The sequence below is a fragment of the Hemitrygon akajei genome, chromosome 3 (assembly GCF_048418815.1).
Source record: "Hemitrygon akajei chromosome 3, sHemAka1.3, whole genome shotgun sequence".
NCBI classification, from domain to species: Eukaryota; Metazoa; Chordata; class Chondrichthyes; order Myliobatiformes; family Dasyatidae; genus Hemitrygon; species Hemitrygon akajei.
In genome coordinates this window covers 132,261,358-132,287,104 of record NC_133126.1, presented here as the reverse complement: position 1 = coordinate 132,287,104, position 25,747 = coordinate 132,261,358, and the positions used below count along the sequence as shown (strand labels likewise).

General features: G+C 41.2%; 1 protein-coding gene across 2 annotated transcripts; it reads right to left on the bottom strand.

Moving 5' to 3' along the window:
- Window positions 1-2,513: 2,513 nt before the first annotated feature.
- On the bottom strand, window positions 2,514-11,908 carry LOC140725401 (solute carrier family 35 member G2-like). 2 transcript variants are annotated; one of them, XM_073040822.1, is made up of 3 exons: window positions 11,283-11,908; window positions 10,471-10,567; window positions 2,514-4,052 (listed from the first exon to the last, which is right to left on the bottom strand). In XM_073040822.1, exon 3 carries the CDS (start codon window positions 4,027-4,029, stop codon window positions 2,782-2,784), a length of 1,248 nt encoding a protein of 415 aa, XP_072896923.1. In that variant the 5' UTR covers window positions 4,030-4,052; window positions 10,471-10,567; window positions 11,283-11,908; the 3' UTR covers window positions 2,514-2,781. The 2 variants fall into 2 exon arrangements, with proteins under 2 accessions (XP_072896923.1, XP_072896924.1); XM_073040823.1 differs by lacking the exons at window positions 10,471-10,567; window positions 11,283-11,908 and adding an exon at window positions 9,336-10,423.
- Between the last annotated feature and the right edge of the window lie 13,839 nt (window positions 11,909-25,747).

Genomic DNA, 25,747 nt, shown 5'->3' with positions numbered 1-25,747 from the left:
ATTAGTAACTGTGCAATGATCCATGCCGGATCTAAGATGAAAATGTGAGGTATTTATACCTCCATCTTAATTTTTTTATTGGAAAGGTTACATAACACACTGATGCAAAGCTGCAGAGTAAAGTAAAACCATTGCACAGGATACTTTGAATATCAGTTCATTAAACCTCAGCTTATTGAATGTAATGATTGTAAAGGAGTCTTTTGAAACAAGACAATACATCATTCTTGATCTTTGTCAGGTGATTTTATCTTCCCTGCCAAGCATTGTAAGTTATTTTCTTGCCAGACCTTCCCTTTGTCTCTTGAAGCAGGAGAGTGGAAGTAAATGTAGAGGTTCAATAGATGTCCAGGACTTTGCTGACATTAACCAAAAACATCCTCTAGAAATTTGCGATATTGGTATAAGCAAATTTTTTTTCTTCTTCTCAAGAGAAAAGCATTGCATTCAATTTATCACCTCTAATGTTGGTTGAGGTTAAGAAAGTACATGATACAGAATCAATAACCATTAATAAACTCACAAATAGCATATGTCACGCCCATTCAGTTTACATTTGTTCAATGCAAATGAGAATTCCAGAGTAATCACCAAATGAAGACAAATCCTTCATCAACATCCTTACATTAAATTAAATTAAAAAGGCGTGAAAACGTTTAAAACATATCAAGAGGTCCGCAGCAGTAAAATAATCAACAGAATGAAATGCTTTACATGGATATCTGTTTGTCCACCCTTTCGCTTATTACATATTTATGAGGATTACATGGATAATTGTATCAAACAATCAGAAAGCATAATGAGTAACAGGAGGCTTTTGATTGAAGTGTTCACAGAATTGTGCATAGCATTTTCATCTACAATCTGTTTATTTGAACCATGAGTGTGAATAGTGCAGATGGAACATGAGGCATGTGCCACACTCATGATGAGTGAGGGAGCATGATTAGATATTTCCTCAATTCTACCCCCACAGCCACCCCCTCAGTCCCATATTAGTAGCCATGCTATCTTCTGACAAAAATTAAAACACTTCTGTGTTATATTCAGGGTAATAAAGGCAATAAACACCCTTGAAAAGCAGGTGATTAACCTGTAGATCTGACTACATTAAGAGGAGGACATCAAGTGTTGTGTAATAATAGGCTTGGGAGACGTTTAGTATATTCTAATCATCAATATTATCTCATCTTTTCCTCATGAATTAACATAGCCTAAAATCCAAATGTGTTATTTTCCAATATGTTGACTTGATGGACTATGCTTATATTGGACCTTCAGCAGAGCAGATTGATTGTGCATCTGGCTAAATATGGTTTGAATATATACATCATAACTTAATCTGGTACCAGCATGGAGAGTCATCAGCTTTGTTCTCTAATTGAATAATTGAAGTTTGTATGCTATGTTGAATGTAGCATTTTAGGGAAATAAAATAGTACAAGAGTTATTGAACTCACTCACAGATGATTGATGCTGCTAACAAAGCCAATATTTAATGTCATCCCTAATGTCTTGTGTAGTTGTTGGGCTAGTAGGCTATTCTAAGAGACAGATAACAATCAGCCAGAATGGTGAACAGACTGGATAAGAATGACAGATTTCCTTCACTGAAGTACATTAGTGAATCAGATGGCTTCACAATAATCCAGAGGTTTCAAGGACACCATTAATGGGAAAGAGATTTATTATGGATTTAGTTAACTTGGTGGGACTCAAACTTATATTTTTGCATCAGTAGCCAAGGTCATTTAATATCTACTTCAGTAATAACTATGTTATCAAACGACATCTGTTAGATGTTGTTTCTTAAGTTGCTATCCACTTGAAATGTGATTTTTAAGTAAACAGCAATATGATCTCATTGCATGAACCAAATTCATTTCAGACGACAGTAAAGGAAGATGCCACAACTGGATTCAGTATCTTGTGTCAGCATGAGATAACATAGCTCCAGATTGGTTCAAAGTGACCCTTGCTCCAAAAAGACTAGGACACCCATATAATTGAACGTTCTGTTGATTTCCACTCTTATGGTTCAAACATGGGATACCATATATTTCCAGAACTCCTGCATACATTGAATAGAAAGGGAGAAAAAATAGCTTTCTGAAGAAATATTTTAGTTAATTGTTTCAAAAAATGCTGCTGAAAGAGGCAATTGTCCATTCAAAAGACACCATATTCAATGAAGAAAGAATGAAATTGAGATTTTGTACTTTCTGTCAATAGTGAGTCATATGTGCACTGTGGGAATTTGGTGCAGCCAGAGGCATTGGTGCTCCAAAATTATGCTCCAGTTTGCAAGAAGCTTACTCGGTGTTTATTCAACCTGATATAATGTTAAGGACAGGGATTAAGAATTCTTCATTGATTCTATCTGCAGATTCTTTTTACATTTTCTATACATGAAAAAATAGAATTAGAGCTGCAGTATTAAACAAACCCATGAACAAAGAATTTATCATACCTACAGTACTTCTGAGTTAAAACAGATACAACGATTCCAAATAGTGAGTTAACATATCCTTTTATTATGAAATATATATGGCATTAGTTTCCTAGTCTAAGATAATAAAAGATTTATCCTCTCAACTCTGCATATACAATAAGTTATTTTCATTAATAAATACAAACACTTGGTATTATCTGCGGCACATTTTATTCCACACAACACTGAGACGTAACACCATCTTCTGACACCACAATACCAAAGAACTTGCACAGTTGACACTCATAAAGTAGCTTGCTCACATTTAATTTTCCAATATTTCACAACATTCATTTGATGGGGGAGTTTATTATCTCCAAGTAATCCTGCCTCTTATTCCAATTAACCCAGTAAAGCTTGTAACCAGTCAATGCAAAGACACTGAAGATGATTATTGATCCACCAATAAGATCATACACAGATGGAAACATATGGAGAACAAGCAGCTGAAGAATCATAGCCACTACAATTTCTAAGTGTTGAACTGTGCTAACTAATGCCGGGTGGAATTGATTCAATGCATAATATACACCTAGGAATGCCACAGTAGAACAGATACAGATCCCCAATAGATATCCCCAGGTTTCCCCATCTAATGGTATAATAGGCTCTTGCAAGATAAACATTGTAGATACACCCCACACTGTACCTGTCCATCCAAAGGTGAAAAGGGCAGTCCACATACTAACCTTCTCCTTGATAGCTCTGTAAATAATCATGGCCAGAGCTGTTGTCAATCCCGCCATGACTGTCATGGTATAGCCAAAGGCTTCCTTCCATCTGCCCATCAATGAATCATCTTCATCAACGATATTGGGGATCATTACTAGACAAAGACCAAATATGCTGCAGACCACTGTTACAACATCAGTGTAGTCCAAACGTTCGTCCACCAGTAGAAAGGCCAGAATAGCACTGAAGACTGTAGTGGTGGCCCTCCACATGATGGTCCCATTGCTTGGGGGTACAATTGAAAATGATGTGTAAGCACAGGTGATGGAAATGACATTGCACACCCCATAAAGAAACAGACGCATCCTATATCCTTTGGGTCCAAGAGGATGCTCACTGCCATAGAACACAACCACAACAGCAAATACCTGGAGTACAGAACGAATGAACAGGAGTTCCAGAGATGGCACTTTGGACCGATCAGCGGCAAGTCTAGTTATTAATGCAACACAACCATGAGCCAGCGCAGCCCCAAACAAAGCCACCCAGGTTATTCTTGGAGCTGAAGCTACATTCTCTCCAGCATTTTCAGTCTGCTGTACCATGCCTTTATCTTTCTGCTCATCTGAAAAACTCCGATGAACATTAATTGTCCCAAAGAATGATCGTCCTCGTTTTTTGGTGTCACTCAGAAGTTTTTTTTGGGGGTTGTCTTCGACATAATTTTCCATATCTTGATAGGAGTCTTCGTAATCATCTTCATCAGGTTGCGGATAATGTGCTGTATATTTGACAGTCACCGTGTTTGGGTGGATCTTCACTCGCTTTTTCGAGGGGCATGTTGACTTAGAGGGCGAAGCTGCCATTTTTCTGCAGCAGAACCTCTGTCCTGCATCAAATTTTACAGAAAAGTTAAACTTTTACTCTATGCATAATTGGTATAGTCATGCCTTAACAAATACTGTTTATACTTATTTGATAGTGGCACGTCGACTGGTGTATATACTTACATGTCCTTGCAATCTACTTGTAAAGTCTTTAAATTTACTTATAATCCTTTTCCATGCATTGATGTAACCCATACTTTATTCAACAATATTTTAGGGTATTTTTAAAAAGCATAGTATTTAAGTGTATCCATTTACCATTACCCCAAAGACTAAATACCAAAGGTACTAGAAATTTGAAATGAAAATAGAAAATGCTAGAAATAATTGGCATTCAGAATGTTAAAAATGTGCTTCAGATGAATGACTGTTTCATCGGACATTAAAAACTTAGCGATAAAGATGCGGTGGAAGAGTTGAGGGGAGGAAGGAGCAAAAAATGCCTGTAGAACTTTAATAAGAAGAAGGGGAAAAATAGGAAGTAAAAAAAAGTTCAAAATGGACAAGTAATTGGCCTCTAGCCAGTATAGAGAGAAAAAAAACAAATCATTGTTTGAACTTGGAATTTAGGCCAGAAGGCAGTAATACATCTATGTGAAGGAAGAGCTAATCATCAAACTCACTGAGCTGTGTTGAGACATGGCTAATGGCCGAGGATAGAGAGGTTACAAGGGGAGTGGGAAGAAGAATTACAGTGACAGCTGACTGATAGCTTAGAATCATAGCTGCAGGAGAAGATTTTTTTAAAAACAAAGGACAGAGAATTATACTGATCCAAAAAAAAATCCTGTCTTACACAACAGTTCTTTGTTCTGCAAGATGTCTTTCATAAAGTGCAGAAGTGGAAATTGCCATGGTGTTCAGGAGCTTCAAAATTAATTCCCAAGCCATATTCTCTATTCATGACAGAGATTTTATTAAAACCTGCTTGTCAACAATATACATAAAGTCGTGTTCTTTTAATGTGTTCAACTTGAAAAATTCAGTCTAAATTATCAAGTCAAGTCACTTTTTATTGTTCAGTGATGTGTCAAGTGAGGAATATGTGACAAAAAAGTTTATGCGCTTTTCACTGGGCATGAGATGAAACTATTGGCTGCAGAGGTGCATATCAAATGATAGTACGCTTGTGCAGTGTGATAAATGAATTTGAGGCCTACAAAGGACTAATGTGACTTACATTATCAAATGAGCAAACAACAGTATTTTTAATCATCCTCTGGGATAAAATTAAGTCCTTGGCTTCGATAAGCCAAAACAGGTTAGTAAATGGACACTGTCATTGGCAGGAGAGAATAGAATGTTGTACATTTCAACCAAAAAAGTGACGATGTGAGGAGCACCTCACCCAGTCTCCTGTACGTCAATGTGCTTGGTTTTGAGCATGCAACTTCAAAAAAAATCTCATGGTCTAAACAACTGCCGATTTCAAATGGTTTGAATAAAACGAATGTTGAGTAGAGAGTGATTTAGTTTGTTGCATAAAGGCACAATGCTCTGTAAATGCAAAGTCTTGATGAAGTTTGTAGCACTGATACTGAAGAGCAAAGGTTTTTTTTATTGTAAAAGAAATGTCCCTGAGCTTTCTGGATGATGCCGATAGGCTTTGTGAAATTCCCATAGTTTGCTGTCCATCTCAATATTCTGAATGTTCACCTTCAGCGAAAGGAACAACTTGTCTATGACATTGCCATCCAAATCGAGTCTTTTCAATCAAATTGGAAAGAGTTTTGTCTACAACTGCAAAAAGATATCTGAGCCCTGATTTTATGTCCTGTTTGGGGGAAGCTTGGGTATTCATTTGAAGAGCAGTTCCTAAGCCATAGTAGAGCTTCAGCAGTGCTGCTGTCGTTTGATGACTCGTTTTCAGCTGATCCAGAAGCCGTGGGATCAATTATACAACACGGTATTTATTCACTTATGGCATTTTGCCTTGCCTTGCAGAAACTCCCACAAAGGAAATATGCTTGGTCTCTGTAGTAGTCCTCATTTGAAAATGGTTGCAAAATTATGGGAAAGCATTAGGACATTTATTATATCAGTAAGCATGTCATTTCTCAGCCTAGTCTCATAAATCAAAACAGACAACTGATCTCAGATAATAATAATTGTAGAGCATTTTTTGTCTGGTGAAATCAAAAATAGAAGTGGGCATACTGAGAAAGGTTTCCATAACGTACTTCACATTATTTCCAGAAAGCATCCACAAGTTTTTAAAAATTATTTTAGAAATTAAGATTCAATAAAATTTGTTTTTAAATCAATTATGTTTTGATAGCTGGTTCGGTAATGGTTAAGAAAAACAAAAACAGTTTGAAGCAAATTATTCTGTCAACAACAATTAAACACCAGTCACAATTACTTGCATTTTAAGTAAGGAAACTATTACCAACTTGTATGAACAGAAACTGTTTACAAACTCTGACATTTATATCTTCATTTAGGTACCTGGTTCTGCATGGCTAAAATAAGTGTTCCATTTCAGTGCCCCCCAGAAAAGCATTTGAAACAAAAATATTTAAAAAAGAAGCATTTGACTTCTTATGCTGGCTCTCCCCGCAAAATTATGTACCTCTGTTCTACGATGTATTTTGTATTGGCTTTGGGGTAGGGCTGTGTGGGTGGGGAGGGGCGAGATTTCCAGAACCTAACCACTGAAAGCTTCATTAATTTCACTTCACTTTTAATTTCAAAATTGATGCTGTTCCTCTTTATACACCTTCCGTATTCATCCCGATTCAGAACCAAAATGCCCTATTAAGGTTCCTGGTTAAAGAGCCAAATACTGCTTGCAATAGAAGATATAGCGCCGACGTGCACGGCTCATTCGATTGGTTAAAGTCCTTGTAGATAAGGATTCATTTTATGTGCCGACACTCGGATGAAAAACTGGAATCATGGCGTGGGTTGTTGGTGTGTAAAATGCCCTGAACATCATATCTAATCGCCCCCCCCCCACCCACCCCACAGAGCTCTAAAAGAATATTCATTAACAGCTTTGCTTTTTTACCCTGCCCGCCTACTGTGGTCCAATAAAAGAACGTAATCATTCGAAAACAAAAAAAAACACAAACGTAAATTGTTTAATAGAATTTGGGTTATTTCACCTGATAGCCAGCTCAAGCAACACATGAATGTTTTTAGGCTGTCTGTTGGTGGGGGGTTGACCATGGATGATACGTCCTAGCTCTCTACGTGATACACAAGCGAGGACAGTGTGATACGGAGAGCAAGCTCCTCCCCCCACGCCGCTAATGAACGGCAGAAAGCGGCACCAACTGCATCGCAGGAACTGCCATTCAACGTAGGGACTCCGGAGCCGGGTTTCTCCCGGATCCTGCCCCGTGAGTGGGTATAGCCGCAAGGCTGCCGAGGTTTGAAATCACTTTCCCTTCTCCGAGATGAGCTGCCGACCACGGCCGATGAGACCCATCTGCCCGAAGCGTGAATATATGAATATCAAACTTAAACATTATGGGGGAGGGGAGTTTAAGGAGTTGCTCAGTATTTATGGAAGGTCTCGCACACTGAAAAAATCAGTTCCTTAGTAAATGAAAATGAACCTATTGCTTAATATTTTATTGCGGTGTATATAAATAACGCTAAAGTTTTTTTTTGTTTTTCATTATCTGACCATTGTTTAGAGACGAAGTCAACAAGTTAACGGTCTTTGGAGAGTCATAAACTAGAGAAAATCCGCAGATGCTGGAAATCAAAGCAAAACACACAAAATGCTGGAGGAATTCAGCAGGCCAGGCAGCATTTGTGGAAAAGAGTAAACAGTCGGCGTTTCGGGCCGAGACCTTTCAACTGGAACGGAAAAAATAGTCCGCGTCAGAAGGTGGGGACAGGGGAGGAGGAAGTAACGTGAGAGGTGAAACTGGGAGGGGGTGAAGGAAAGAACTTGGAAGCCTATCGGTGAAAGAGAGAAAGGGTTGCAGATGGGTGTCTGTTAGGAGAGGACAGAAGGCGATGGAAGAAAAGGAAAGGGAGGTGATGGGCAGGTAAGGTGAGAGAGGGAGATGGGAATGGGGAATAGTGAAGGAGGTATGGCGGCAATTATGGAAGTTTGAGGCTACCCAGATGGAATATAAGGTGTTGCTCCTCCAACCTGAATGTGGCCTCAAGGCAGCAAACATGTGACCTCCTCTGCTGCTGCAAAGAGGCCGCACTTAAATTGGTCTCATATTTCCCCTTCCCTTTCTTACATGGTTACCTGTCCTCACCTATCAGATTCCCCGGATCTCCAGCCCTTTATCTCTTTCTCCAACTTCCCAGCTCTTTACTTCATCCCCCCTCCCGGTTTCACCTATCACCTTCTAACCTTCGTCCCTTTCCCCATCTTCCTTCTCTGACCTCCCATCTTTTTTCGTCCGGTCCTAGTGAAAGGCCTCAGCCCGAAACGTCGACTGTTTACTGTTTTTCATAGATACCGCGCGAGACTCATAGTAATCGAATTGCTCCAAAAAATGTAGTCTTAAAAATTATTTTCTCCCACCTAACTGGTCGAATGGAACCAAACAGGATAGATTTGATTTTAACGATTCGCTCTTGGCAGAGAGCAATAAGGTCGTTTTCATGTTACTGCACGGGCCCATGCCAGTGAGAGGGAAAGGCGATTCCTAAGGCACTGTGGGGTTCATTTGCAAGAAGTTTCATATAATCCATGAATCTAATCGATACCAACTATAATAAAGTGTTTGTTATACGCTTAAGGAAGTAAAATTAATAAAACTATTTATAAATGTAATGTTTCCGAGCAGTAATTTGCAACGGTGCAGGTGTTAGGGAATCTGGCGAGACGAATGCAAAGAGATTTGTTTGTCTCCGGTTTTGCCAGAAATATCGTCGGCCAACTAATCTGCCAATCTGAATGATCTGTACTTTATGTGTCTTTTGTCGTGTCCCCCCCCCCCCCCCCCCCCCACACACACACACACACACACACACACACACACACACACACACACACACACACACACACACACACACACACACACACACACACACACACACACACACACACACACACACACACACACTGAGATTTCGTGTCCTTTTGCACGTTGCCGACCTGCACATTTCGGACTACAGACTTGAAATCGACAAGGAAGGGGATGATTCATGGCGTTAAATGCAGCACAAATGCAACTTTTCCCGCAGCGACAAATGTGACCGGTGCGTCCAGTAGAAGAATCTGTATGGAAGAATCGACTGGATATTTTGTGGACTATTGATCGGCGTGCTCCGATCTCTTAAATCTCCACTGTTCGATGCATCATTACCTTAAGATCGTCCAGTGACTTGGAGGGGGAGCTGCTTGCCGAATTCCTTCGTTCATTTTCGGATGCAACGTATTCAATGCTAGCACCCATGTGCATTCTTTTAACATAGATTCAAATTCTCGAATGTCTTAAATTAGCACAGTTATGGTGAAATTGAATGTTTAAACTGACATCGAATGGTTGCGGTGACTTAAGATTCACGGAACAAGAACCTCCATGCTCCAAGGTGGTTCATGTGAAGAGAAGAGCTGCGTATCTCGGGCGCTTTAGGTCCGACATTTAAAATGTATTAACTTGGAGAAACGTTCTCAGAGGCTTCTAGCGGTTTAGTAAAAGGACATCCATTGAAACATTGCAGTAGGTCTAAAGCAAAGGGCGGGAATACGCAGGCAGTGAAAGGCCGAGCAGGGTCAGTGGCAAAGACATTTCATCAGAGCTAACAAGTCAACCAGTCAACAGAGTTGTTTTCCCAGAGAATCCCTGACGTGCCCGGTGCATCTCGCACGTCTGTTGCTTCCCCCCCCCCCCCAGATTTCCAGCATCCAGAGTTTTTGTTTGTATTCCCTCACAACCAGGTGCTGGTAAGGAATTTAAGGCTGGGCTTTAACAAAGTTCACACCAGAATGAACCCCAGGACCTTCCCCTCCGCCCCGCTCTCTGCTATGGACACAACCGCACCAGAGGCTATTTACGTTACACTGCATTCCCTCAGCTTCACCACCATGGGGCGGCAGAACGGTTTAATGGCATAGCCCCGGTTAATATGCTTACGAAAGAATATCCTGCAATCGTGTTGACCAAATTTAAAACTAGTTAGGCGGAAAATGCTTATTATAACAAGAACGTTTTAGCAAATCCCGTTCGGAGTGCTACCAATTATTTTAGTCCGGCTCTGCATGTGTGGGTAGGTGTTAGCAATCACTGGTAAATAGCGTGTCATTTAGAAAATCAGAACTCGGCAATAGGTGAGGAACAGGCAGGTATTGTTAAATCTACCAAAAAAAAAGTCAGCACCCAGTTAGAACCGTTAATCTGTCTTAAAAATAAAAGCAAATAGTTAATGACAATTGTTTTCAGTTAAACTCAATTACATGTATGTGCATAAAATAATAACTTTAAATATGTGGAAAGTCACCTTTAAATAAGTGCAGGAATATCCCAGAATCTCGAGGCGGAATCTGACACTGTCCTCCGGTTGCAAATGTGCATCACGCTGACATTAATATCTCCTTCTGCAGTCCAAATGAACAGAAACACGTAAAAGCGAAGAGAATCGCCGCACCTCTGCGAGCAGGTTTCAGTTAAACGTAGTAATCACTCTACATTTTACAACTGCCTACGACCGGCAACGCGAACAGTGAAGCTGGGAACGCGCACCGTACCCGAGCCCAGCACTAATCCCGCACGGACCCGACGCCAGCGTTACCCGCTTGGACATGGAAATGCAAATAACTCGGCCCTCCTTTCCCGTCATCGAGCAATCTAACGCAAATCTGATCTGTATTGATCAGACGCTATTGGAGATAGGAACGATGAATGGGAACCCGGCTAAGCGAAGTAACCAGCTGGATGGAACAGTTATTTAAAAAGGCATTAAGAAACTGTAAGTATCATATCCCGTACGTTAAATCGAATACAGCAAACCCACGCCGGAGCAAGTGCCGCTGCTACCCACAGCCAGAAGACAAATGCTCACGGTACCCCCGAGAGCGAGAATGGACCCCTGTTCTCTGGGCACCCCATCAGCGTTCGGACTCCATCACAGTGGGTAGGAACATCTTTTGCTTATCCCTTCCCTGGTCTGCCAGGCTGGAAGCAGCCGGCTAACACGGCCGACGGAGCCCGGCGGCTGACCGGGTACCGGCTCTGTCTGCGGAAGTTCTGGTGACACGGAGAGCAGCGGACCCCCGGAGAGAAAGAGCGACCCGCCGCCGGTTTGTAGGTTACCTGAGCCGAAGGCGCTCGGGATGATGCCGCAGACCCGTAGTTCCAGAGCTCCGACCTCTCTCCTTATCCACACCCAGAAGCCAACCAGCTGCTGGAGAAAGTGGAGAGGTCCAAACAGCAGTGCATGCGCACAGGAGTCTGTTGTTGTTTCATTAGGGAAGCCACAGGTGACTCCCAAGAGAAGGGAGCCAGATTTCCAGCAACTTACATTGCAGTCGGTGCCGGGTATATAAAAACGACGCCTGATGCTGCTTATGCAATTCTGCCACACTCACGCCTTTCCGGACAACATCTTTCCCATGCCCGGGAGCGCGAACGGCTTCCACATCCGAACCTCCACCCAGCTGCAAAAGTTCGGGAACCGCGCGGAGCGCTAACGTCAATGCGAACGGACATATATCTCATTACACTCCAGTAGAAACCAACACAAAATTCCTTAAAGTCCAGCTCTTAGGCATTCCATCGGGATGCAACAGTGCTTGGCATGGCAACTGCTCTGCGCAGGACCGCAAACAATCGCAAAGTTGTGAATACCACTCCGTCCATCACGCAGACTAGACTCCGCTCCATGGATTCGTGCCTCAAAGGACATTTCATTCAGCTTCGGCAAAGCAGGCAACAAAATCCCATTCTGTTCGTTCTTCCGGCGAGCAGAAGGTACAAGAGCTTTGGAATAGGCATCGCCAGGGTCAAGGACAGCTTCTGTCATGCCGTTATCAGACTCTTGAAAAGACCTGTTATAGCTGAAAGATAACCTCCTGGTCTCTCAATCAACTTCGTCCTGGCCCATGTGCTTTATTTGTCTCCTTTCACTGCCCTTTAGATGTAACTGTAACATACATTCTGCATTTTGTTGTTTTTTTCTTCTAACGACTTTATGTACAGAATAAATACTTGGGTATGAAAGGATTTGTCTGGATGCTAATACAAACAAAAAGTTTTCACTGTTTTCAGTACACCTGATAATAATAAACTAATTCCTATTCAATTTATTGCCTCTCCAGTCCCAGCTCAATATGAATGCATCACTAAAGTGTGTTTCCCTAAGGTACCATTGGTTTGGTGGATGAATTCTACATAGATTCTACTCAGATGCCAACAAGAACTGCATCTGGATAGTTCAGCTATACATGGTCACATTTCTCAGGACCGCATTGAATAAAAACAAGCTAAGAAAAATACTCAATAGGCAGGGCAGAGTGGAACTGGTTGCAATCATGTTTTACTTCAGGTAAAGTCAGTTTTCATGGACTGCACAGAAGCAAGGTCATGTGACTGAATTTCATTGTGTTTCTTTTGGCAATGCCTTAGTTCGGTTGGACCTTTTCATACACGTATTGAGAAATTGGGACAATGGGAATGCATCATTATCTCAAACTCAAGTTCAATGTAAGTTTAATTATCATTCAACCATTCATGAATATAGCCAAATGAAACAGCATTTCTTCAGGTCAAGATGAAACGCACATAACCAATAGCAGAAAGCGCAGAGCACAAAGAGCACGTATGGTTACGATTTTAGAGAAACATTGCCACAAAAAGAAAAAAAATGTAGCCCAAGTCCTTGAGTGGCATGGCTAGTCCTAGTCCAGCTTGTTCTTCCACTGAGCGAACACCGGAGGGCAGCACCGATAGGGGGAGCCAGCCCCCTACCCACCTATGGGTTCCATCACACATCACAGAGGCTCTCTCACGTTGCTTCGGCATCTCCTCTCCTGGACAGCTGCAACAGATGACCCTGTGGCATTGGCCTTGACTTGGCCACATCCGAGGAAATGCAACTCCCCCGCTGTCTGCCTTGCCAATGAACCGGTGAACTGGACTTGCAGTACACTATATTACACTATGTGCACTACATTACCAAAGTCCAACAGGGTCTTGCAATCCCAGTAAAAATGTCCAGGGCAATCCCTCACACCGTGCACTGTCACGGCACAGTGGTATGCAAAAAGGGGCGGGTGCCATGGCAGTGTAGTGGTTAGCACAACACTTTACATTACCAGCAACCCAGGCTCAATTCCCACCACTGCCTGTAAGGAGTCTACAGTGTATGTTCTCCCTATGACCACATGGGTTTCCTCCAGGTGCTCCAGTTTCTTTTCATGGTCCAAAGACATACCAATTGGTAGGTTAATTGGTCGTATATTATCCCATGATTAAGCTTGCATTAAATCAGGGGATTGCTGGCTGGGAGGGCCTATTCCGCGCTGTATCTCAATAAATAAGTAAATAATTAACATCCAGGTGACAACACAACAACAATACGCAATAAGTCTTGCTCCATCGCTAATGAGCTACTCGCTAACGTGGTAGTCCTGCTGTACTTGATGCTCTTAGTATCCAGCAGTGACTTGCAAAGACTTACAGGCCAAACAAGATTGGAACCAGAGTGGCTGCTGCATCTGAGGGTGTCACCATCTTACTGGATGCTATATGGAAGTTATATGGGATGAAGAATGATTGAGATAGGTGAGGTAGTTGTTAAGTTTGTAACAGATGTTAGTCCTGAGACAGAGACAAAAATCCAGAAAAGGAAGAGTCAGAAATTGACCTCATAAAGGCAAGGGCAGTGTGGAAATCTGTGACAAAAGCAATAAACTTGTTGAGATCTACATGAGTCGAGGGGCAGCACCAGTGCAGGAAACCAGACAAGTTCACTTGACATCAGTTATTGGGAAAGGTGCTGGCATTCATTATTATGGAAATGGTAACAGAATATTTAAGGAATCATAATATAATTGGGGAGGAAAAAACTTGGTTTAATGAAAGGGTAATCAAGTTTGATTAATCTATTAGAATTTTTCTATAAATGAAGCAGAAAAGATCAAAAGAAACAGAGGAAGTAGTTTAGATGGATTTTCAAATGTATTTCAGCAGTTGGCAAGCAAATGTTTATTACACAGAATGAGAGCTTATGTGCTTAGAGGTGACATGTTAGCATAAGTAAGTAATTAGTTTGTGAGCATTATGCAGATGATAAACTTCTTGTTGCCTTTTTGTTATGATTGTGCCTCGAGGATTGGTTCATTTTATAACTTTTATTTTTATGATGCAGTGGAAAGTGCAGTGTATCCATGTTTTCTGGATGTAAAAGGGAGCTTAGAGAAGGATGCAAACAGTTTGTACAGTGATCAAGGTAGGCAAAATAATCGGACTAAGGATGCTACATAGAGGAAGCTATGCAGAAATTTGTTGGAAGGAGAAAAAAAAAACAAAAAAAACTATATACAATGAATTCCAGTTAATTGCGACACATCAGGACCAGTACATTTTGGCCCAATTAAGCAGCTGCCCAATTAGTCAAAGTTCCATAGAAATAGTTGAAAGGTATAAAAATACAAGCTTTCATTTAGCTGAGTAACATTTTATGTATTTAAATAAAATACACAACAAATTAGAACACTACCAATACCTTCACAATGCCATAAATCTGTGTAATAGGTCCTAATAGGTATCGACAGAGGTATTCATCTGCTGCATTCTTTTGATTGACTGTAAATGAATAAAATCAGCGTGGACACCTAGCACAGATAACGGACTGCCTTCATACATTGCTTTAGATGATTGCACCACTGCATCCTCCAAATCTTCATTTTCATTGTAATATTCAAGATGATTGTCAACACCTTCATAATTCCTAACTTGTTGAAAAAGTGAAATTGTTTCATTTTCATTCCTGGCCATTTCTGCCAGCTACAAGCCTGAATGCTTGAAACTGCAGTGAGCAAAACTGTTCCGAATTGCCTTACTGCTTTCTTCTCACCAACTATCAGTGACAAAAATCACTGTTTTTTGAAGGCAAACGTAACTGGTGATTTTTAAAAACCGATCACTGTAAGTACGGTGTAGTAACTAATGGCCACGCAAGTACAAGCAACTGAAGCAAGTTAGGAACTGTTCAGCAACAGTTTTCTGCCCCAACTAGGCAGCATAGTGTCCCAAATAAATGAAGGGAATCCTGGCTACTTTCTTGATTTAGTTATAGTTCTTTAAGAGTTGTCCCAGATAAATGCCTAACCCAATTAACCATTGGCCCAATTAACTGGAATCCACCATATTCTTTATTTGTACACAGAGACCCAGACAGCTGGCATATGAAAGGCAAAATCTTATAAAGAGTATATCAAGAGTTTAGGAAGGCAAAAAATATGTTGGGTTTTATTGCAAGGAGGGGTGGAGAATAAGAGTAAAAGAGTCTTGCCATGTGATTACAGTGCTTCATCAGATAACATCATCAGTTTCCCTCTGGAATACTATGTTCCCAGAATATTACATAGTCTCTACACAGATTAGGGGATCAATTTGTGGAGCACCTTTGTTCCATTCACTGTAACAGCTAGGTGGCCAGCCATTTTAATTCCATATCCCTTTTCTGTGCTGACCTGTTTGTCCTCAGCCTCCTCCATTGGCACATTGAGGCCAGATACAGATTTGAAGAACAGTACCTCATTTTCCATCTTGGTAGTCTTCACCATGACAGCATGAACATTAATTCCTCTAACTTCTGGAAATCACACTCCTCTGTCTCCAATCTACTTTTTGTTTTCCCTCATTGCTCTGGACCCCTTTCTCTTTCCCTCCCCTGCCTTCATTACCTACCTCTTCCTTCCTCTGGTTTCCAGCCTTATTCCCTTTATTCCCTGGTCTACTCTCTTCTACTATAACCCTTCGCCTCTCTCACCCATCACCTCCCACCTCACATCATTCCCTTTTACACTACTCCCCCACCCACCTAGACTCACCTATCACCTCCCACCTTCTCACATCATTCCCTTTTACACTACTCCCCCCAACCTAGACTCACCTATCACCCACCAGCTCATATTACTACCCCTCCCCCTATCATTTTATCCAGATTTGATGAAGGGTCTCAGCCTGAATCATCAACTGTCCATTCATGTTGCTAATCCTGTTGAATTCCTTCAAAATATTGTGCGCATCGCTTAAGTACCTACGAGCTCTGTTGTTTCTTCAATACAATATTTGGTTTTGTTTTTCAAACTTAGGGACAGGTATGCCGATCAGAGTGGCAGAACAGAGAGATAGAGTAACCTTTTTCTAAGAATGAGAGTTCTTTTTTTTAAGGAGAGATTGAGTAGGATGGGTCTGTATCTATTGATGCTTGTGTTGGCGCGTGACCTAGTGGATAAGGCATCGGTCTAGTGATCCGAAGGTCACTGGTTCGAGCCTCAGCTGAGGCAGTATGTTGTGTCCTTGAGCAAGGCACTTAACAACACTGGTGCCAAGCTGCATGGGTCCTAGTGCCCTTCACTTGGACAACATCGGTGGTGTGGAGAGGGGAAGGCTTGCAGCTTGGGCATCTGCCGGTCTTCCATACAACCCTGCCCAGGCCTGCGCCCTGGAAACCTTCCAAGGTGCAAATCCATGGTCTCATGAGACTAACGGATGCCTATATTGATGCTTAGAATAAGTGGTGATTCAGATAGAAACTGAAAGCCTATTTTCTTTAGCTGAAGTCTTCTAGGGGGTGCTGAAGGAGAGAACTTAGGAAGGAAGTTAAAAGATATTTCATCTTTCAGGGATTTGTAAATCTCTGGACTTCCACATCTCAGAGGGATAAAAACAATTTAATATGTTGAAGACTAGGATTAATAGATGTTGGAATCAAGTGATGTAAGGATAAAGGAAAGGGTGGGTTAAATGGATGGATCAGCAATCATCACCTTCAATGGTATCACTCTCTTGACAGTTACCCATCCATATTTGGTCAACACTTGTTATTGACAGAGTGAACTCCACATAATTAAGCTTTGTTGGGAGCAGTGGTAGATTGTGTTATGCTCCCTTAAAAATATTGATTGAGTTTAAATGTTGTTTTGAAAATAATTAATGGTATGGTCACCAACATGGATTCTCATATAACCATATAACAATTACAGCACGGAAACAGGCCATTTCAGCCCTTCTAGTCCGTGCCAAACACTTACTCTCACCTAGTCCCACTGGCCCGCACTCAGCCCATAACACTCCATTCCTTTCCTGTCCATATACCTATCCAATTTTACTTTAAATGACAATACCGAACCTGCCTCTACCACTTCTACTGGAAGCTCGTTCCACACAGCTACCACTCTCTGAGTAAAGAAATTCCCCCTCGTGTTACCCTTAAACTTTTGCCCCCTAATTCTCAACTCATGTCCTCTAGTTTGAATCTCCCCTACTCTCAATGGAAAAAGCCTATCCATGTCAACTCTATCTATCTCCCTCATAATTTTAAATACCTCTATCAAGTACCCCCTCAACCTTCTATGCTCCAGAGAATAAAGACCTAACTTGTTCAACCTTTCCCTGTAACTTAGGTACTGAAACCCTGGTAACATTCTAGTAAATCTTCTCTGTACTCTCTCTATTTTGTTGACATCTTTCCTATAATTTGGTAACCAGAACTGTACACAATACTCCAAATTTGGCCTTACCAATGCCTTGTACAATTTTAACTTTACATCCCAACTCCTATACTCAATGCTCTGATTTATAAAGACCAGCATACCAAAAGCTTTCTTCACCACCCTATCCACATGAGATTCCACCTTCAGGGAACTATGCACCATTATTCCTAGATCACTCTGATCTACTGCATTCTTCAATGCCCTACCATTTACCATGTATGTCCTATTTGGATTATTCCTACCAAAATGTAGCACCTCACACTCATCAGCATTAAACTCCATCTGCCATCGTTCAGCCCACTCTTCTAACTGGCCTAAACCTCTCTGCAAGCTTTGAAAACCTACTTCATTATCCACAATGCCACCTACCTTAGTAACTTAGTCCTGGTCCCCAACATGGCTTGCCACTGTTTCTTTATTCATGGTGATTAGTGTATGGAATGAAAATAATCACATCATAACAATAGCGTTTCATATTTCCTCACAAGGTAGTAGGCTGCTCAATCTCATCTATCCCACTGTCCTTACAAACGCCCATCCCTTCCTCCATTTCTTCTACTAACATCCTAGACTAGGGATAATGTACATTAGCCGATTAACTACCAGTTAGCATGTCTTTGGGATGTGGGAGAAAAGCAAAGCACCAAGTAGACAACTATGCAGTTACATGGAGACATGGAGAGTTTATATATTTAGCACCAGAGGACAGAATGGAACCCAATTACTGGATAAGTGAAGCAATAGTTCTACCTGTAAAATGAACTACACAACATGGAAACAGGCTCTTCAGTCCAGTTCATCTATGCCCAATAAGTTATTAACTTGAGGTAGTCCTACTTCCCTGGATTTGACCCATATCCACTAACTCTTCCTCTTCATATACAGTACCTGTCTAAATATTTTTTAAATGCTGAAATTGTATCAGCCTCTACCACTTCCGCTGGAAATTCATTCCATAAACACAGCATTCTCTTTGTGAAAAACTTGTCCCTCAGGTCACCTTTAAATCTTACCCTTCTCACCTAGATTTGCCCACCTGAGGTAAAATGACTGTAACAGTTCACCTTACCTAGGCTCCTCATGTTTTTATGCACCTCTACAAAGATATTCCTTATCCTGTTACCCTCCAGGAAAGTAAACTCAGCCTATCTGGTCTCTCCTTCTAACCAAAGACACTCAGTCTTAATAACAACTCTGTGAATCTTTTCTGCAACCTTTCCAGTTTAATGGCATCCTTTTGTTAGCTAGGCAACCAGAACCATATAGAATATTCCAAGTGTAGTCTCTCCAATGTCTTGTACAGCTGGAACATGTCATCCCATTATGGAGCAGTGTGGCTAAATTTAGATCTATTGATGCTATCACAATGCAAAAATGTTCTGTTTCCTATTTCACTGATGTCAGCTACTTCAGTAAGACATGTTTGTACAAACAAGCATGGCAAATAACGATTTCAGACAAGCATATTGCTATTTGAAATATGCAATGGGGACAGAGACATAAACATAACTATGTTATTCTAATTCACCATTCACTAAGCCACCTACTGAGACAATAAAATTGAATATATCATCTATATTTATGTCAGAGGATATTTTATGTTAGCTGTGCCCAAACTTGTACATTTCTTTCTCAAAGGGATTCGCTGTCTATAAAGAACTTTTCAATTACTGTATCTGAGAGTGGCATCTTGTCTTCTTTTCTTTGTACTCTGACCATGATCTTGTACCAAAATATTCTCCAGTGTTGAATAGCTGGGTGCAAATTTCTGTACTTTGATAAGAAGTTAAGATTACTTGCTTACTGAAAGTTTTTGAACTGTGCCTTTCAGTAAAAAACACGCAATCCACTAGCTCTTTCAACTCTGCAATTCTTAATGTTACCATTCTAATTCAGAGCAATGACATACCGGGTTGAAATGCAGAAATACTCCAGACTTTAGTTGTGACTTTATAAATGTGGATTTGGGACAATTATAGAGGCTTAACCTCTGATGTGAAATATCAGGAGAAAATCTGAATTCTGCATTATATTATTTATTGACAAAAGATTCCATTCGTTAATCCTAGCATTGATTCCGTCTCTTGAAATAATTATTACCTAAAATCAATAGTTTTGGTTCTAACTGCTGCTGAAATAACACTATTGTCTTCTGTAATATTCTTATGACTACCCAATGTGATCAAATAAATTCCCTTAAGATATCAATTTAGAGTCAGCAGCATTAGCAAGCTACATAATTATTCTACAATTCGTAACTCAAATTATAACTGCAGGGAAAAAGAGCTGCTGAGTGCCAAATGACACATTGGAATATCCTGTTGCTTGGCAATAACATGTGGGCAAATAATGATCAGAGGCTCCTTCCATATCAAAGTTGCTGTTATGTCCTTTACATCACTAAACTGAGTTTCCTTGCTTTTGTAGTCCTACATGTTTTTCCATTGTACAGATGAATCATCACAGAAAGACAACCAAATGTTCACAATAAAACAAATGGCAAAGAAAGTCAGCATTTGATTTGATAATAAGAGGCAAAGGTAAATTGATTAAGTTATGCTTGACAAAGCAGGAGCCTTAATCAGAAATGGGAATTCAAATCTCAGCCTCACAATATCAGGGACTAAAGTTCAAATAATTAAGTAAATGTTAACTAATGTGCTGTCATCAGTCATGGCAACTATTAAGTTTTAAGATTGTCATACAAACTTGACTTTGTTCACTAATACTCTTTAGGTTGTAATCCTCATGTGGTCTGGCCTTTATGTGCTCACATGTCCAGCAATGTTAGAATGTTACCTGGGTTTCAGCACCTAAGTTACAGGGAAAGGTTAAACAAGTTAGGTCTTTATTCTTTGGAGTGTAGAAGGTTGAACAGGGACTTGATAGAGGTATTTAAAATTATGAGGGGGTAGATAGAATTGACATGGATAGGCTTTTTTCATTGAGAGTAGGGGAGATTCAAACAAGAGGACGTGAGTTGAGAGTTAGGGGGCAAAAGTTTAGGGGTAACACGAGGGGGAATTTCTTAACTCAGTGAGTGGTAGCTGTGTGGAATGAGCTTCCAGTAGAAGCGGTAAAGGCCGGTTCGGTATTGTCATTTAAAGTAAAATTGGATAGGTATATGGACAGAAAAGGAATGGAGGGTTATGGGCTGAGTGCGGGCCGGTGGGACTAGGTGAGAGTAAGCGTTCGGCATGGACTAGAAGGGCCAAGATGGCCTGTTTCCATGCTGTAATTGTTATATGGTCATATGGTTATAATGCAGGATCCTTAAACATCCCATAGAATAACCCTGTTCAGTTCAGGGGGCGATTTGGGATAGACATTAAATTCTGGTCATGCAAGTGTTCCTCACATCCTGAAAAAGAAGCAAAAAGGTCTGGAATGTTTCTCTTCTTTGCTAATGTACTGGTTTCTTTGCAGCTGATGAATTATTTTTGTGTTACTGGTGAGCAATGCTGGGTATCGGTGACAAGAAAATCTGATTTTTCCGTACCGACAATTGAAGCTGCTCAAATTCTTTTGAATATTCTCCCAGAGTTGAACTTTGTTCCACCAGAACACCTATTTGATTGCTCACTGCCACCCGACATGTGTTTGAAATGAACCCATTTCCAAGATTATGGGGGGAAAGCTGGAGTACGGTAGTAAACCAGCCATGGTTGTCACGGCAGAGAAAACTCGATGGGCCAAATGACCTAATTCTGCTCCTATATCGTATGGTTTTTTAAAATTAATTTTTTAATAAGTTTCTACACTACAACAGAAAAAAACACCAACAAAATGGAGATTTATACAGTGCTAAACAAACGTGTCTAATATACAATTTATAATAATACAGAAAAAGCACCCAAAATAAAATCATATGAAGTTAGTGTCCTCCCCACCCTCCCACTACAAAACTCCAAGCCAACCATTACAATGTAAAGAGAAGTTAATCAGAGCTTTCATCACCACAGACCTGTAAATATAAAAAAAAGTATAATGCCTACTACTTAAACTATAATGTAATTCACAACAAAAAAAAACGTAAAACTTAACCAGGGAAAAAAGCTGAAAGTAAGGGATTGTAGTACAAAGAAAGGATAAACATTTCATTTAAAGAGAAATTATGAAAATATTCAAGAAAAGGTCCCCACACCTTATGAAACTTTATGTCTGAATTAAGAAGTGAATAATGAATCTTTTCAAGATCTAAGCAGGACATCATGTCTCTGCGCCATTGAGCATGAGTGGGTGGGGCAACATCTCTCCACCTAAGAAGAACTAACCGTCTAGCCAAAAGAGAAGCAAAAGATAATGTTCGACGTTTAGTCGGACTCAAATTCATGTCTACTTCACCCAAGGTGCCAAAGAGAGCAATCAGAGGGTTAGGTTCTAAGTGGCAATTAAGAATATCTTATGGTTTTATGGTCTTAAACCACTCAACTCTTCTGCATCAACAGCACAGACAAAAGGGACCAAATTGCCTCTTGCTGCGTTTTATGATTCAGTGATACTATTTGTCATTCAGGGTGTTGGGGTAGGGAGGTCAGGTTGTGTTTGATCTGGGTCTTCTCTCTTGCTCCACTCTTGCCTGTGCTATTCTTGCTGCAGCATTGGTTTTTGTGACTCTGTGGTTCTTCATTCTCCTTGATACATCTGCCCTGGAAAGTAGAATAGCCCTCGAATGGAGATTTGACCCTCAGTTGGTACACTCCCGAAGCCCTGTCTCCAGATTGTTATTTGACTGGTAAAAATTGCAGCATGCTGCTGTGCAGAGGGACCTGGGAGTGCTCGTGCATGAATCACAAAAGGTTGGTTTGTAGGTGCAGCAGGCTATCAAGAAGGCAAATGGAATGTTGGCCTTCATTGCTAGAGGGATTGAACTTAAGAGCAGGAAGGTTAAGCTGCAACTGTACAAGATTCTGGTGAGGCCGCACCTGGAGTACTGCATGCAGTTCTGGTCTCCTTACTTGAGGAAGGATATTATGTACTGGCTTTGGAGGGGGTTCAGAGGAAGTTCACCAGGTTGATTCCAGAGATGAGGGGGTTAGACTATAGGAGAGATTGAGTTGCCTGGGTGTACTCGCTGGAATTCAGAAGAATGAGAGGAGGTCTTACAGAAACATTTAAAATTATGGAAGATAAGATAGAGGCAGGAAAGTTGTTTCCACTGGTAGATGAGACTAGAACTAGGGGACGAAGCTCAAGATTTGGGGGAGTAGATTTAGGATGGAGATGAGGAGGAACTGCTTTTTCCAGAGGGTGGTGAATCTATGGAATTCTCTGCCCAATGAAGCAATGGACACTACCTCAGTAAGTATATTTAAGAAAAGGTTGGATAGATTTTTGCACAGTCGGGGAATTAGGGTTATGAGGAAAAAGCAGGTGGGTGGAGAGGAGTCCATGGCCAGATCAGCCGTGATCTTATTGAATTGCAGAACAGGCTCGACGGGCCAGATGGCCTACTCCTGCTCTTATTTCTTATGTTCTAATGACCTCTCAAATGGCCTTTCACATGAGCAGATATTATAAAGCAATTAATGCAAATCTAAAAAAGACAGTACAAACTAGTACAAAAATGAAAATAAAATTTTCCCGTGACACATCCAACAGCAAGAAATTAATAAAACAATCAATTTAAGTGATATAAAAACAAAGCAACTCTAATGAAATAAATGAAACCACATGCAAACACTTGCTATGGGTAGAATAACGCTGGGTGGAATTCCCCAGAACAGTCAGTGTTGTGGAGCACCCTGGGGTCGGAGGGCTGTCCGTGTGTGTGGGTAGGTGAGAGGAAGGAAGGGGCTTGTTTTGCTTCATTGTTTAGTCATCTGTTGTGTTCTGCGTTGTTCTGCCAAGCATTGTAAGCGTGCTGTGTCGGTGCCGGAAAGTGTGGCAACACTTACAGGCTGCCCCAGCGCATCCTTAGGTTGAATGGCACATTTCAATGTATGTTTCAATATACATGTGATAAATACAATGAATCTTTCTCCTACAAATGATTTCGAGCAACATACATATAACACTCGGAAATCTGCAGATGCTGGAAATTCAAGCAACACACACAAAATGCTGGTGGAACGCAGCAGACCAGGCAGCATCTATAGGGAGAAGCACTGTCGACGTTTCGGGCCGAGACCCTTCGTCAGGACTAACTGAAGGAAAAGATACTAAGAGACGTCGACAGTGCTTCTCCCTATAGATGCTGCCTGGCCTGCTGCGTTCCACCAGCATTTTGTGTGTGTTACATATAACACTGCTCCATCTGTTTTTAAACTTTCATAATTTAAGACTTTATACTGGTACTTTGACATCATGTGTATAAAATCTGTGACATTATCCTTCCTTATAATCCACAGTTTTGCATCCTGCCTAGCCTGTTTTGATAATTGTTCACTTGGTAACGGTAATTATACGTCTTTTCATTGTGATCTCTGCTAATTCACCTCAAGGGTCTCACGTAAGTATTCTCAGCTCTTCAATCATGACAAAGTACCTTTCAAAATAGGTATCTGCTCTAAAGTAGCTGAACTGATTGGAATTACAAAAGAAGAATCTGCTAGCTTTGACAATGTGAAAAAGTAAAATCAGTAAAACTTCAGATTGGGTTAAAAAAAAGTAATGCCCTGTATATTAATCCCACTGATTGTGTGATGATATATCCAAGGTGTAAACACAATATCAGTATTTGTGTCATCTTATTGAAAATGATTTATTTCAAATGTGACCCACATTCCAAAGACATGCTGGTTAACCGGCTACAGTCATGACTGTACAGTGAGTAGATCAGTGGGTTAGGAGCATATCTTAGAGGTGAGAAGGAGATGTTATTTCTGATACACGCTGACTGTGGTCTCTCGATGAGGAGGTCAAGGATCCAGTTACAGAAGCCCAGGTTTTGTGGTTTGCTGATTAGTACTGAGGATGATGGTGTTGAATACTTCAATCAATAAACAGCAGCCTGGCATAAGTTTGGCTTCTGTCCAGGTGATCCACTGCCGAGTGGAGAGCCAGCGAGGTTGTATCTGCTGTAGATTGTACGTGGCCTATCAGCAGTGTCAACAGAGCTTTACCAAGAGGGATATCTCACAGGTCAGCAGCGGTTATTTAAAAAGGGAGCTTTGAGAGCATTTGTTCATTGTATGTGACCTATCAGTGGCGTCAACAGAGCTCTGCGAAATAAATAAAAGTACAGAGGAAATAAGCAGAGCGGCCATTGTCGGGACAACCATTGTACGGGAGTAGGCCAGTGGCGTGAGTAGAAGGAACAGGCTTTGGCTCAAAGGAGGCTTCGGCTCGGAAGAGGCGTCAGCTCTGTGTGAAGCATCTGTTAAGGTTTTCTTTTTGGTTATCTCCCCCCACTCTTACTGTAACAATTAAATGGCTGTGGTGTGCTCTTCATGCTGGATGTTGGAGAACTGGGAGACCCAGAGTCTCCCGGGGAACTGCATCTGCGTGAAGTGCATCCGGCTGCAGCTCCTTGAAGACCGTGTTAGGAATCTGGAGCAGCAACTGGATGACCTTCGGCTTGTACGGGAGACTGAAGACATAATTGATCAAAGCTACAGGGAAGTAGTCACCCTGAATTTACAGGCGAGTAGCTGGGTGACTGTCAGGAGAAATGGAAACAGGCAGTTAGAGCCGAGCACCCCTGTGGCCATTCCCCTCAAAAACAAATACACTGCTTTGGATACTTCTGTGGGGGATGACCTCCTGGGAGACCGTGCAGAAGGGAAAGAGAGAGAAGAAGCAAGCGGTTGTGAAAGGCGACTCAATAGTGAGGGGAACAGACAGGAAATTCTGTGGACGTGAACGGGACACCCAGATGGCAGGGTCAGGGATGTCTCAGATAGCATCCACAACATTTTGGAGAGGGAGTGGGGGAGCAGACAGATGTCTTGGTACATGTTGGTACAAATGACACAGGAAGGAAAAGCAATGAGGTCCTGAAAAGAGAATTTAGAGAGCTCGGTAGAAAGCTGAGAAGCAGGACCTCCCGGGTAGTAATTTCTGGATTGCTGCCTGTGCCACATGCCAGTGAGGGTAGAAGCAGGATGATCTGGC

Coding starts and splice junctions, on each gene's coding strand:
- LOC140725401 (XM_073040822.1), bottom strand. CDS start 4,029: ATGGCAGCTTCGCCCTCTAAGTCAACATGCCCCTCGAAAAAGCGAGTG.